Genomic DNA, 15,718 nt, shown 5'->3' with positions numbered 1-15,718 from the left:
GAATCATCTAAGTCTAAATTAGCACTCCTCTGCTTCCCTTGCGTTTCTCTGTGCATGAGACTCATTTCACCCTTTTTATCTCTTTAATATAAAGAAAGGTTTAGCGGATTGTCGCCTGAAGTATTATAGCATAAAACACTGATTCTCAGCAAGCTTTGCTTTAGGACATCATGCGGTGACCCAACATGATATTAAAATTGTTAATCATACAAATGTCAACACAACTGGCCTTAAATCAAAAATGAAAATGTATTAATATTACCATGAACTCCTTAGAACAATATGATAAATTGATATGGTATGACAGTAATAGTATCTTTCTTTTATTATTATTATTATTATTGCAGTCACTCATTAATGTGCTCGTGTCAAGTAGTAATGTAACTAATTTTCAGTTATAATATTACAGTTCCCATCCATAAAATAGCTTGTTACAACATTAATTTAGTTGCCTCAACCGAATCATGTACTTTCACGAATCATGACTCGTGCGTGTGACGTCACCATTGCAGCAAGCTAGCTTGGAATAAGGAAAAGCTTACATTTAGTGGCTGGAAATATTGACAATACTTACTGTAGTTTGGATGACAAGAACACCGTTGTTAAATCAAGTTGTGGGATAGGTATACTACTGTGGCATTTCATGGCTTGCCCAACCGCATCCCTTTGATTCTGATACATTCCCACCTATTATCAAAAAGCTCTCTTGAAAACAAAACAAGTTTTTTATGACCTTATGTGAATTATTTTGACAACATTGGCTGAGATATAATCATATGGGTAACAGGTGAATTATAGCTACAATTAGCATCAAGCTACATGACAATTGATGAGATAAATACTACGCTACTCAACTGTAAACCACCATTGATTTCTTGTAATAATCTTCCTCTGAGTCATAACAGCGATCAGGGAAGTGAGAATACGGGGCGACAGCACTGAAAGCAAATATTCTCACCAGATTGCATAATTCAGCGGAAAATAAAAGCAATATTAGCTAAATTATTTATATACACCCTGCTAACATTCACAAAGGGGCGCACATCCGAAATCAGAATTTTGAGGGAAACTGTTAAGAAGAGGTTTCACTTGAATTGTCGCTACCAAGTGACCTTTCTGTTTGCGCCAAAATCCTTTAGAACTTGAGTAGATACACAGCCTTAAAACATTAATAATGTTTTTTCTTCTCCTCTACAGGCTGATGTCAACATGCTTGAACAAAAGAGGAAAAAATAGTTGAGGGAGCCTTCACACAATATTTGATTGGGGATTGAGGAGAGCGTTGCATGATCAATGGCTTAGTTTAAACCAAAATTGGTAACACTTTACTTGAAGGGGTGTGCATAAGACTGACATGACACATTCATAACCATGACATATGTCTTGAATATGAAGTAGGGTTTATGCAAGTGTCTTTCGCTCAATAATGACATTTTGAATGCAAATATGACATTGTTTGAGATGTCTTTGTTATGACATCTTGACATAAACCATAACATAATAACCTGTCAGTGTCTTTGTCATGACAACTTGACATAAAATTAAGTTAAACTGTCATGTGTTGGCTTCGACATTGGCTGTCATGAGGCATTATAACTGTGTCATGAATATTTTTTGTGACCTCAACTACAGTGGTACTAATTGAATTTGTCATTAAAAAGTTATAATGGCCTTACAACAGCCAATGTCAAAACCAACCACCTGACAGTTTAATGTAATGTTAACCAATAAAGCTAGGTGGTTTCTTAAGTTTGATAATTAATCTGCTATGTCATGTTTATGACAGGTTGTGTTGTCTTAGTAATATCAAGTTGTCATGACAAAGACACTGACAGGTTATGATGTATTGGTTTATGTCAAGGTGTCATAACAAAGACATCTCAAACAATGTCATATTTGCATTCAAAATGTCATAACTGAGCGAATGACACTTAATGACAGTTGTCATAAACATGCATAAAACTTCCTTCATATTCATAACATCATGTCATGATTATGAAGGTGTAATATTAGTCTTATGCACACCCCTTCAAGTAAACTGTTACCCTAAAATCTTTTACAGACTGTAAGGTCCAAGGACTGTTAAAATGTTGTGAATGATGTGTACTGGCCAAACTACAGTATATGCTATTGTGAGCTGGTTTTAACTTTTAAAGTATACTATAATTTCTCCTCTTAGTACATCTTCAGATGTTTGTTTTTTTTACCTTCTTTCAGACACTCTTTCAGAAGCCACTGTGAAGAACTTCACAAACTTCTTCATTAACACAAGAATAGACCTTTAAATATTTTGTTCAGTTTAACAATTGCTAGGAAGAAACTAGAAAAAAACTTGACACAAGAAACCTCTTGATCTTTATGACAGTGATTTCCTTGAAGGTAAAATAACAATTCGGTCTGGTTTTTTGTGCTTCTGGGCTGTAGAAAATGGAAAATAGAAAAGTGTTTTAGTCACTCTCCATCTTCGCCAATGCTGAAGATCTATTCTGGGGACAAGCACTGCAGTGTTTACTCAGGCAGTTAGGCTATCACAAGTCACCCCACTGGGACTCAGTCATTCTGTCTCACAGATAAAGCTCTTTTGTTTCCCCTGCTATCAAACCTCAATTCTGATAGACATGGAGGAGTGCAGCAATTTGTGTTTAGAAACCAACTAAACTCGGGTGATTGCATTTGTAACTGTTTTTTAAAGGTCCGGTTCTTCATGTTTTTTTTTTTTTCGAAGCTTTGATTGTGTTTACAGTATGCAATATAACGTGTTCATGTTTATCTCACAATTAGATATGAAGTCAGAATTGTGAGAAATAAAGTCGCAATTCTGACAAAATAAAGTTGCAATTGCGATATATAAAGTTGTAATTCTGAGAAATAAAGTCGCAATTGCGAGATATAAAGTCACAATTCTGAGAAATAAAGTCGCAATTGCGAGATATAAAGTCGCAATTCTGAGAAATAAAGTCGCAATTGCGAGGTATAAAGTTGCAATTCTGAGAAATAAAGTTGCAATTGCGAGATATAAAGTCACAATTCTGAGAAATAAAGTTGCAATTGCGAGATATAAAGTCGCAATTCTGAGAAATAGTCGCAATTGCGAGATATAAAGTCGCAATTCTGAGAAATAAAGTCGCAATTGCGAGATATAAAGTCGCAATTCTGAGATATAAAGTCGCAATTCTGAGATATAAAGTCGCAATTCTGAGAAATAAAGTCGCAATTGCGAGATATAAAGTTGCAGTTCTGAGAAATAAAGTCACAATTGTGGGAAAAAAGACAAAATTGGAGACTTTTTATCTCACAGTTCTGACTTTTTTTCTCACAATTGCGAGTTTACATCTCGAAATTCTGAAATCTTTTCTCAGAATTGTGAGATATAAATATCATAGATACTTGATGGGCCATTTTTGACTTGGGCCAGTAAACAACCACCCAGAAAACCCTAGCTACTGCATATAAACATCCTAAAAACTCTCAGATCACTTATTCAACACATAGCAATGCCCTGGAAATCCAGCATTGTGCAATATAGCATCATGACTGTGACTTTTACAGGAAAAAAGCACAGCCGTATTTTCTTTATTTGTTTTAAAATGTAAAAAAAAAAAATTGAACTCATAGTGACTTTCTTTCTTTTCTTTAAATCTACAGGTTGATTCATGGCGGTCAACTTTTAAATGGTTTAGCTGGTCCTACCATTATGAGTGCCGGCCCTCTCCTGTCTACTACTTGGTTCGCTCCTGATCAGAGGGCTACAGCCACCGCTGTTGCATCACTGATTGGCTACCTGGGGTCAGCCTGCTCCTTTCTGATTGGTCCATTAGCTGTCCCTGCACCCAATGACACTGAGAAATTGGGAAGCACAAGTACCATCTACTGGACCCAAAACCACATAGGAGACAGGATACAGTTTGTGCTTTACGCAGGTACAGTGTATTCAGCAGTTTGTTCTATACGCAGGTATAGTGTTGTCAGCTGTCAATCCAGCAACAGCATTCATTCTGATTCTGAATCAATATTAAATTATTTTAAGCATTTGCCATACAGAAAAGCAATCACAAGAAAGCCATCCATGGTGGCTCTCCAAATACCACAATCAAGCGTCTTACCGTAGTTTGCGTTCACCTCGCCATAAAGATTGCCTCGCATTGTTCTGCTTAACTGATTCAGAAAATTACAACATTTAGAGAGAGAGAGAGAGAGAGAGAGAGAGAGAGAGAGAGAGAGAGAGAGAGAGAGAGAGAGAGAGAGCGAGAGCGAGCGAGCGCGAGAGAAATCAGAGAGTCTGTTTAAGTTGAAAGATGTTGCCTTTACTTTCATACACAAAAAAGACATTGATTTGCTGGTAGTTTAAAGGTCATTGTGACACTTGCAACATTGGGCATCAAGATGCAGCCACATGCACTGGATTTTGACACACTCCTTGAAGAAGAAAAATCCAGTCGGTGCTGCATGGCTGCTGAGTCGAATGATTCCCAATTTCAATATCAACATAGCAGCCATTTTGCATCACATCTTCAGCCCATGTTGGCATAACGTTATAGATTTCGTGTGGCTAGATGAAATTGTTGTCGTGTACCGCATCAATAGATTTGATGACATAGTGCCAAACTACATTTGAGGCTGTTTTCTATAGTGACATTTATATGTGTAATTGTCATCCAAAACTGACCACACCAGATCAATTTGGTATAAGTACCACCTAATAGCTATTATATAAGTAATAAGCAATTATGGCACATTACAAATTATTGTATTATGGCCTTTCAACCATTTTGCGTAAGATCATCTCCAAATGTCTTTACTAATTTTTGCAGTTGGTCTGATGCTCCATGCCTTGATTTTTAGATCCTCGTTCTGCCTCTGTGGTGATTGGCCCCTTAATTGCTGCTTGCAGCTATATTTTATTATTATAAATCACAGTTAGAAATACTAATATTAATGTTTTTGTGGAAACTATGAAGCGTTGTTTCCAAAAAAATCTTTGATGAATAGAAAAGTCTTTATTGTCACTCTTGATCGAATTAATGTGTCTTTGCTGAATAAAAGTATTAATTAATTTAATAAAATCTTCCTGCCCCAAACTTTTGAATAGTAGTGTATATGTTAATACTACTGTAATGTTAGATTTTCTTGATAAATCTGTGCTTTATGACAGAAAGGACAGGTTTATAGAAGCGATTTTATAGAAATTAACTAGCTGAATAAAAGTGGGATCTGTCCAAGGAAACGGCACCTATTTTATCATGTGGACACGACAGCGCCCAGGAGGACACAAAATTTAGGAACTCAACCTGAATCCTATGCTGGCAGAGTCAGTGCATCTGGTTTTGCGATACTGTGTGCCAACAGGTTTTTCTATTTTATTCGATTTTTTTTTTTTCTTGGCTACAGCAGCGCCAATACTGAAGTTGGTCACACCGTCACAAATTCCAGCCTTGGATGAGCTCATTGGAAAGCAGGAGCTTTGCGTGGACTAGGGTTAATGAGCTGATCAGTTGTTTCATTGTGCATTTCCTCCCTCTACAGAATTGTAATAAATCTGCTAGACTCATGGTTAACTCTAGATTAATGTGAGCCATCTAATGACCGTTAATGATGTTGGTTTGGATGCCACTCTCTCTCTCTTTCTCATTAATTTGAATTTAGTATCTGAAAATTGCACTGAAATGCCAGACGCGTTAAGCTCTTGTTCTAATTACTAGAGATAAATTAAGTCTGAATCCGTAAAATCTTTTTTAGATTTGATGTTGACGCTGTGGCCGCATGGTAAATGTTGTGTGTTTTTGTGAACTTGCAGAGTTTGGTATGATTGCAGCACTTTTCGTGGCTGTGCTGTTCTACTTCCCCTCCAGGCCGCCCATCCCTCCAAGCGTGGCAGCGGCTAGCCAACGTCTCAGCTACAGGAGCAGCATCTGCAGGCTTCTGAGGTATAATGCGGATCCTTCCTTACTAGACTGATTCAACTGTTTTGAAAAAAATAAATGTTTAAAGGAAGGGAGGTTTGGACGTAGATATAGTTCAACCGAACAAAGAAAAAGTCTTCTACACTTACACAAAGAAGTAACTGTACGCAAACTTAATTGGTTCTTGTGTCTGTCACATCAACCTAGGTTAAAATGTAGATGCACTGAAAACTACATTATATTGGTCAATTGAATAATAATTTTGATCTTTTTCACCCTGAGCAGGTTTAGAAAGTTTTGAGTACCCTATTTAAAACGTTTGGGATTGGTAAGATATTTAAAGGGACACTTCATCCATTTGCATTAAGCTTTATATCTTTAGAATGGTCATGGTTTATTCCCTTATTTTACCCTGAGATGGGAGAAATAAGGGTTTAACTGTTTTACTTCTTGCTTATTATGACGTAAAAATCGTCGTTTTGCATCATAATAAGCAGGAAGTCATATTTCATTAAAAAGTGTATAAACTACAAACATTAGCTCATTATTATTCAGGGGAGTGGGACCCACTCACCCTAAAGGCCTATTGCAGATCAGTGGGTGTGACTTCACTTGCAGATACTGAAATCAATATCCGCCATCTTGTTTGGAAGCTAAGCTAGCAAGTTCTGTGGAGATAGGAAATATGATAATAATGGAAGAAACTAAACATTATATGGAAGAAGAGGATTTTGAAAGTCTGCTGCTCGAATCCGATGTTCATGGCTATCTTTACGAGTCGCAGGATAGTGAAGAGCAGCTGAGGCTGATGGAGGAACAGGAGGCGGCTGCCTGTCGCGGTCAAGGAGCCCAGACTGGCTCGAGCTGGGCGGACTGCAGTGTATGTGCTCTCGCTGTGAACTACGAACACAGATCGAGTCTGTCTGCTGCAGAGAATTTCAACGATGGCAATTTCTCCTGGACGAAATCTCTGAATCAGACGAGCACACGGACGTTTGTGTTGTGATTGAACATCCAGGTATCATGCAGTAATTCACCATATAGAAATAAATACAAATGAGGAGTAATTCACTAATGAGTTTGCCAATGTAACTACGGGGTTTGTTGTTGTGGGAAGAAGAAGGCAGGAACCGGCGAAGATTTAAACATTTTAATAGTAAAATGAACAAATACAAAACGAAAGTATTGTATTTTTTAGGACCGGCCTCGCGCCGACCTCTTATGTCCCTTACCCTCGCTCGTCCTGCTTGCCACAGCCAACTAACTAGAAATTTTGTTCTGAAGTGAATTTCAAACTCTGGTGACGGCTAACGTTAGCCTTGTAGACGGAAGAGTGATTTCTCTGATGTGGGCGCAGTTCCGGATTAGTGGGTGTGGCTTGCGGAGCAGTGCAATGCAACATTGTGGGTCTTTTCTCGGTCAAGAGGGCACCAAATCCAAAAATTATTTTACATTTCGACTACATGATCCACTTTCAATAAAGATTAATGTTGCAATGGGTGAAATGGTCCTTTAATGTATTTAAAAAGAAGTCTCTTATGCTCACCAAGACATTTTTTTTTTCTAAATAAATCACATTTTATTCTTATCAATGAATAAAGCAGCAATTTTCAGCAGCCATTACTTCAGTCTTTAGAGTCACATGATCCTTTAGAAATCATTCTAATATGCTGATTTGGTGCTCAAGAAACGTTTCTTAACACAGTAACACGATGCTGCTTAAACTTTTTGTGGAAACTTTGATAAATAGGAAGTTCAAAAGAACAGCAACAAATATGTAAGTCGTTACTGTCACTTGTGATCAATTTTACAGCAACCTTGCTAAATAAAAGAATGAATATCTTTCAGATCCCAAACTTTAAAACGGTACTGTATATTTCACAAATCATATTGAATATTTTAATAGTACATTTGTTTTCTTTTTGTGCCTTGAATCACTAAATGTACTATGGAAAAAAGCAAATGGGAAATGCTCTGATAAAAATCTGCGTTTGTGTTCTTCTGAGGACGAACTTTCAGTCTGACTCTGATCAATCCGGCTGATTCCCAATGGCATAATTAAGAATGAATTAATGATTAAAAAAAATTCTACACATTTAGGGTGAACTGGCCTTTTAAAAATCAATTTGCCAAAATAGCAAAATTTAAAAAGACCCAAACACAATATCTACTGTATTTGAAAATGTATTCAGACGATGAATATCAGTGTTCCTCATTGCCATTCAGAAGAGATTTTGCAGTAGATCTGCACATTGACATAAAAATGGACATCTGTTATTTTATACCTTTTGTAACTTCCACATACTGTCTCCCTGATCTCAGCAAGGTCTTTGAAATTTTACTATTGCTTTTACAAAAGAGAATCTTAATGAGCAGGGTCTTGTCATTTTGCCACTCACCATATGCTGTAGTTGTCATTTAATACACATCAAAGACAAGATCCTCTCCTTGCAGATTAATTACCAAGCCTTATGATGTCCCAATCTGACCATCCTTAATTGACAGAACATCTTAAGCTGTACATTTAGAAACACAGTGAAGTCCATCAAGGCCAGTGTGACCACAGTGGCATTTTTACAGCTAGTCAGAACCCTCTTGATGTAGTCTCACCCGCAGCGCTTGGGGAGGTTAATATTCATAGATCAGAGGAAGCCATCCCTGCTTTGAATGTGTTCTCACACCAACACTAGAGAAATTGGCTGAAATGTGTGGACTGGAAAGAGCTGTTGAACTTCCACTTTTGCAGGGAGTCTGCAGTTTGACCCCCTCCGAGGAACGCCTGAACTTTCCCACTCACAAAGAGAAGAACACACATGAATGGACGGAGACTGTAATGCTGTCTGGAGTCCCTCCGATAGGCAGAGTTCCAGTAGCCGTTTCACATTTGTATCTGAATGAAGCAGGAGATTGGTAGAGCTTTGTAAAACAGCCAGTCCATAGGGACAGTTCATTGGATATGGACCATGATTGTATTTCACCCTTGTTTCTGAACTCCTAAGTCCTTGGCTCACCTGACTTGGTAAAGCTTCAAGGTTTTTAAGGCTGATTTGTTTGTTGCAGAGAGCATCACTATTTCATTGTTCTTTTATGGGAACCATTATCCAGCATTTGATTGCTGCGCTAACTGTGATGATAGAATTGTTTTAGAATTTATGAAATGTGTGTTAAAAATGACTTGCAAAATCCTCATCTTGGGGTATTAAATCCCAACAGGGCCTGCCAAGGACAAATAGCACTTAGCTGATGATCCTTCTGGCTTGATGGCTCCCCCAAATCTGTCTAAGAATGGAAAGAAAGGCTTTCTCATCATATCCCATAAGCTAAATAAGCTCTTGGTGGGGGGAAAAAAGCTGCATGGATATCGATCTCTCCCAGCTGTGAGGTTAATAAAAGGGGGACTGTTGGGAAAAAGGGTTCTCCATCAACACTGTTTTTTGCTATTGCCTTCTTCAAGGCTACCGTAAGACACTGAAAGCTTTGATTTCCCCACACACTTTCCTGTTAATGTTAATGGATGTTGATGGTAGAACTTTCTTTACATCCAACAATTCATACCTGGAGGTAATTATGAGTAGCATGACATGCAAATCGAATTTTAGGCTATGTTTACGTGGAAACGATTCTGAAGAGAAAATGCAAAAGTGGCGTTGCGTTATAACTTTTTATTCTGCGTTTAGACGAGCGTTTTGGGTGTGAAATCCGCGTGCAGATGGTGACGCAAAAGTCTGTGAAATTCAATGTAGTATGCACTCCAGGCGGCTAAGAGTGCATACTACAACAACACCAAGCCCGCGCGCCTGCGTACAACCTTCACTGTCAAGCAGACCTTTGCGTTTTTACCGTTTACACGGGAACGCGGCGGTGGGGCGTTTTACAGATGTCCACTCTGGAGGGTGGTTTCACTTTTTTGCGTTTTTAAACACCCCAAAAAAGCAGTCGCCGTGTAAACGAAAGGCACATCCGATAAAATATTTTTACGTTTTCACCCGCGCGCGTTCTCGTGTAAACAGGGCCTTAAACATGTAACTACATTTGCATTAATTTGATAGCCAATAATTTTTTTTTTTACTTTAATTTAATCTGCATCCTCCTGGTCACTTTTAATAAAGCATTTTTTTTTATAGCTGACTTTCTCTTTAAAAAGCCTTTATAAAGAATCTCACATAATTCAAATCTCTATAGATCCGCAGCTGACAAGTGCTAGAAACTTTTTTTTCGGTGAAGTTTCTAAATCCAAGTGTCAATAAACATTAAAACGTTGAAGAAATTCCAGCTTGGAAAAAACTTTCTTTTCCTGGAATCCCTTAATTTATTTTTTTAAATTGCAATTCAGTAACTTCCATTTCCTGTAGTTTCAATCCAAGTTCTAGTTCAGTTACCTGTGGAGTGCGGCCAATTCAATTAAAATTTTGTACATATTAAAAATAAGCCTGGAGAAGTCTAATCTGTTTGTGCTTTTGCAGAGAGCTTATCCAACATTTGATTATTGAGGTAAAATTGACGATAGAATAGTATTTTGATGGACTTGGTGTTAAAAATTTGGGGGCATTAGATCCCAACAAAGCCGGCAAAGGACAAATGACACTTAGCTAAAGATCCTTCTGGCTTGATGGCTTACCAAATCGAGGGCAGAATGAGGATGGTTCAATCAAACTAAGTGTGAAAACAGCCTTGAAGACTCAAATACCAAGAACCAAACTGCAACAAGTAAATTCCATGATGCACACCGCTTCAAAAAATTAACAAAGCATATTTGGAGAGCCCTCATGATTGGTTCCAGATGCTTTGGTGTTTTATGGGGGGAACATTTCCTCTGGGAGTCTGGGAGACACTGTTTGAGACACTTGAGGGAAAATAGGTAGAGAAGTGAGTAAGAAGGACCGGTGATTGTAATTGGGTTGGGAGTGATTGGAGGCCTGCCAGAAGGAAGACATAAAGGCTGATTCCACAAAGGGATTCTCAACTTGTTTCAGTCTTGACTACAGCAATCCCGTGACTAGATAGATGCTCATAAAAATGCTAATACATGAAGGAAGAGCATCCCTCATAGCAAGGGATTTTTGTATCGGGGCAGGATTACCACAAAATTGACAGTACACTAAACCATGCATTGTCCTTGTATTAATGCTTAGAGCAACTTTGTTGTTGCTTTGCTTCAAGAAGGTCCAAGATTTGTTGGCATGTAATATTTGTTAGCGAGTCTTATAGATACTGCTATGAAAGCATTTATATGATTTATTAAAAACATGCAGATACTGATTTTATGCATAGATTTGCCCAATGGGTCAGTTAGATTTAATTGGATGCTTAAAACAATTCCTACTTGGCAAAGCTCGTAATATCAAGTTATATTACCTTTAGTAAGCTGTCTGTTAACATTGCATATTCTCAGTGGCATTTTGTTCAGTTGCTGCAGGACCTCATTAATTAAAAAAATCACTTCAATATTTTTCTCATGATAGTGTTTTTTATTTAATCAATTCACTATCATCTCATATTAATTAAATTAGGCAGTGTTACTCTAAAATGGCAATTGAATTAGCAAATTTCAAGTTCATTTTGTTCAGATGAAAGTTGTATTATGTTAAGAGGACACTCAAATGGGCAAATCACATTCAGTTGAGGAAGCTAAATCAATGTAAGACCGAGCGCCGCTTTTGGGCATGTCTTTATTCTAGCATTGTGCTGGCCTGATATGTGCTTCTGCTATCAGTTTCGTCTATTTCCCCTATTAAGGAGATTTTTATCTCTGTCACTGGCCTGCAAGGTAGAATAAATGTTTGGTGACAGGCTGGAAGGCATAGGAAGGAAACTCTGCAATCTGTTTGAGATGCACAAGCTTTGATGTGCAGTTTCATGACAGTTCTGAAAGATCTGTTGCGCTTTCAAAAATGTGCTTTGTACACAGTCAAAATACAGCCTAGTATCTTAAAGTGCTTTCTTAGAGTTCTATTTCTAAAAGTTTTTATCAGTCTACATCTTTGCTTTTTTTATTTTTTTTCAGCAACATGCGTTTCCTGATGATAGCGCTCGCCTACTCCGTGCCCACAGGGGTTGTTGCCGGCTGGGCCGGCGTGTTGGACATGATTTTAACACCTGTTCAAGTCAGCCAGGTAAGACATATTACATGCTCCATGCTGGGCCCGTTTAAATGTTACAATATTTCCTGGAAAATAAGTATTGCAAATATACAAAGACCTGTTTATTTTTGGTTGTTTCCATGTGTCTCTATGGTGGGTCATTGCAGCCTTATACATATCATTTTTTCCAATCAATTATGCCGTATGAATGAGATGTTGTCATTTAAACTATATTTCTCATACAAGATGGCTAACTTACAGAACATATATGCAGTTTTTAATACAATATCTTTAAATATATATATATATATATATATATATATATATATTTATAAACGTGTGGTTACACACTATACAAACAAGGTTTAAATTATATACACAGACATCCTACGACAACAACAACTTTAGACGCATTTGTTGTTGATTTGGCTGACATTGACTGAAATGACTATTTTCTCAAAAATCATAAAATACACTTACTGTTACTGGAGGTGACGTTGGATCGCAAACAGTAGACGACGATTCACACTTGATGATTAACTTTGAAGCAAGACCTGCTTTGAATTGACCCTCGTTCACAAAACAGTCAGTCAGAAAATGATTCACTCAAACATAAACTTTTTACGAAGGAAGGGCGCCACTTAAACTTCCAAAATACAATACATCCACTGTGTTTTCAGTGGCTCTGATGTCAGAAGTAAGTGAAAACTACTATGTCATTATTACATCCCATCCCACAACAGAACATATATGTTTCCAAGAGACATTACCGGCTGTCGTTGAAACAATGGAGGATGGTGTACAGATCACCGAGGGCGGGGTCTAGGCCACAACCACACTGTCAATCAAACCCATTGCTCAATTCTACGTCACATTGCGCTGAATCTTTAATAGCTCGTTCTGAGACTGTGCATATGATTTATTGAGATTGTAAAAAAAAAAACACTGGGTGAATTTTTATCATTCTAGGGTGGTTTTGCTCACACACTGCCAACACACATTTATGTTCAAACACCATGTAAAAGTGAATTTTGCATAAAAGGTGCCCTTTAATATGAAAAAACGGTGGAGTATCCAGTTAAAACAATACATTTTCTCATATAGTTTAAAACTACATATTACGTCATAAAAATGATATGCTTTTCCTGTTATAAGGAGATAATATCGTTAAAATGACATATTTTTGTATGTGACGTGATGAGATGGGAAACGGGCCTTTATCACAGTCCGCATATTGTCACATCCGGCTTCGGTTTGTAGCGTAATCGAATCTCCTCCTGCATTATCAGTCGGTTGCCAATTTTGAAAAGAAAATCAAACTAAATTGGCTGAACTTGACAATAGAAATCAGCATTCAAACGGTTTAATTAGCCTCACATGATAACCTACCATGTGTGGGTCATTTCATTTTCATTTTAATCTGCAACGTTTTGTAAAAGAGCACTGCCGGCATTTCTACAGTCATGAGATAAACAAGGATCTGAAGGCTGCTCAAGTTACTGCCAGAGGAATAATTGGAATATACAATTAAATATATAATGTTATGGTTTTTATTTGATCGTTTAAAGGGTTAGTTCACCCAAAAATGAAAATTCTGTCAGTATTTACTCACCCTAATGTTGTTCCAAACCTCTATGTGTTTATTTGTTCTGCTATACACAAAGGAAGATATTTGGAAGAATGTTTTAATCAAACAGATCTCATTCCCCATTGACTTCCAATGGGGAATGAGATCTGTTTGGTTAAAACATTCTTCCAAATATCTTCCTTTGTGTTCAACTAACCCTTTAAGATGATCAAATCAGTTATTTTTGAATAATCGACATTTCTTTATTTGAACAACTTCAGTTTTAAAGGTTTTCATGAAACCCCTCTCATTCAGCTCAAGTCTAGCTCACAATCTTTTTGAAAAATGTAAGTTAAATGGGCGTGGATAGCTGTGAGAAGAAGGGAGCGGAATGGGTGTGGAATGGCCATCACTGTCAATGTCCCATGCATATCGACTGTCACTAAAAAGTGTAAAATGTAAAACGTGAGGAAATGCTAGATTTTTCTATATAGCTGGCAAAGTTAAAGAATGAAAAGAATTATGAAATACACTGTCACTTTATTATTGTGATTTCAAAAGTAACTGAATGCCCTGCTACATATATTAGCCTACAGTAATCTTAATTCTATTTAAAACATATTAATGTAGGCTACATGTATAATTATAATGTCATTATAAAATATATAGTGGTTTATATAGACACCGTAATAAATGCATTTGAAAAATGTTAATTTTCTGCTTAAAAAAAAAAACGTTCCGTGCATAGCCTAGATCTACGCGCCCCCTGAACCCCATAATAAAGATGGCTCTGCGGAGGTGGATGACTTCTCATTTTAGACACACCTCTGAAGGGATAGAAAAGTCCTCTGGACTTGGTACCGCATCACTCGCAAGACGCAACTTGGATTGGATGTCAACAAGGAGAAGTCCACCATTCTCCACTTCTCGCAGCTCTCTCTCATGAAAATGTTTGCGGCACACTATAAGTGTCTTGCTCAGGGACACATTGGTGTCTCACAGTGGATTCAAACCCGGGTCTCTCACACAAAAAGTGTGTGTCTTATCCCCTGCACCATCACCACCCATCAATTAAACAGTTATTGACTCATTATTAACCTTTGTTGTACAAACACATTTAGAGTAAGTATTGACTGGAAACTCTGTCCAAAAAAACTGTTTGCCTATACTTTCTCTTTAAAAAAAAAACTGGCAGGCCTGAATGGGTGGACTTTGAAGTTCAAAACAAGCTGTTAAAAACATCTAATTACAGTTTTGAAAATCTAAAGCTATCGACATGTAGATATCCCTCTCCAGCCGTTCCCTCTCCAAACAGCTCATCAGAATCTAATCAAACATACATGCTCAAGACGCTTTTATTTGCATACTTACAAAAGTACTTCATCTTTGATGGGCCAACCACAGCTTGATGAGAGGAGCTCTCCAGCTCAGAGTTTCTGATTCTCCCCAGCCTCCTCACATTTGCATCTGAAATATGAGAGTTATGGTCCAAAGCAATCACACAACATTCTAGGCCCAGCTGAATTACTGGCTTGCAGAGACAAAAATGATGTTTTCAGGTCTTGCAGTTTCTTTTCCACGTAAACGAAGTGGTCTTTGAACCAGTATTGGAAACAAAATCATGCAAGTTGAAGATAGGAATGCCTTTTTTTCCCTTTTCCACAATATGTCTCTGCCGCCAAAGCTTTTGTGAGACTAATGTGAATTTTTCGTCTTCTCGTTCAAGTTTCAGTTCTTTTTTTTAACAACAATGGAAAGCGTACGCCTCGAGCATTTCTTTCTCCCATTTTAATGTTTCACTATTGTTAAGTCTTTTTTCATAGTCATTTAAATTTGGTTGAAGAGAAATAAGTCTTATCAGACAAACTGAAATTATATATAGATTTCTAGCAGTCAGATTGTTATTAAAAAATGGAAGTGCTCAAAAGGCAGCAGTGTATTGATATTTCTTAAACATTCTGGTTGGGGATTTGTTTAAAGTCCCAAATTTTAAGTATTAAACATCAACAATTAACTCAGCCTGAATCACTTTATAAAACCTTGCATTGAAAAACTAAATTAGGATTAACTGCAGAATTCATAAACCTTTGCTTTGCTGTTAAAACAATAAGGTTGTATATATTGTATAGTAAAGTGTTAGCAATTTACTTAACATTGAATGATTTCTCTGT

The 15,718-nt window shown here is 37.3% G+C and overlaps 1 protein-coding gene across 1 annotated transcript in view; it reads left to right on the top strand.

Moving 5' to 3' along the window:
- The window catches only part of slc49a4 (solute carrier family 49 member 4), a 62,252-nt gene that overhangs the window by 10,563 nt on the left and 35,971 nt on the right, over positions 1-15,718 (top strand). Inside the window, exons 3-5 of the mRNA XM_039685630.2 lie at positions 3,646-3,920; positions 5,795-5,924; positions 11,905-12,013. Of these exons, the coding sequence (XP_039541564.1) occupies positions 3,646-3,920; positions 5,795-5,924; positions 11,905-12,013 (514 nt within the window). The remainder of the gene's footprint in view (positions 1-3,645; positions 3,921-5,794; positions 5,925-11,904; positions 12,014-15,718) is intronic.

Source organism: Pimephales promelas, chromosome 7 (genome assembly GCF_988280905.1).
Source record: "Pimephales promelas chromosome 7, fPimPro1.hap1.1, whole genome shotgun sequence".
NCBI classification, from domain to species: domain Eukaryota; kingdom Metazoa; phylum Chordata; class Actinopteri; order Cypriniformes; family Leuciscidae; genus Pimephales; species Pimephales promelas.
Note: the sequence above shows the minus strand (reverse complement) of the source record. Positions and strands in the feature narration are given on the sequence as shown.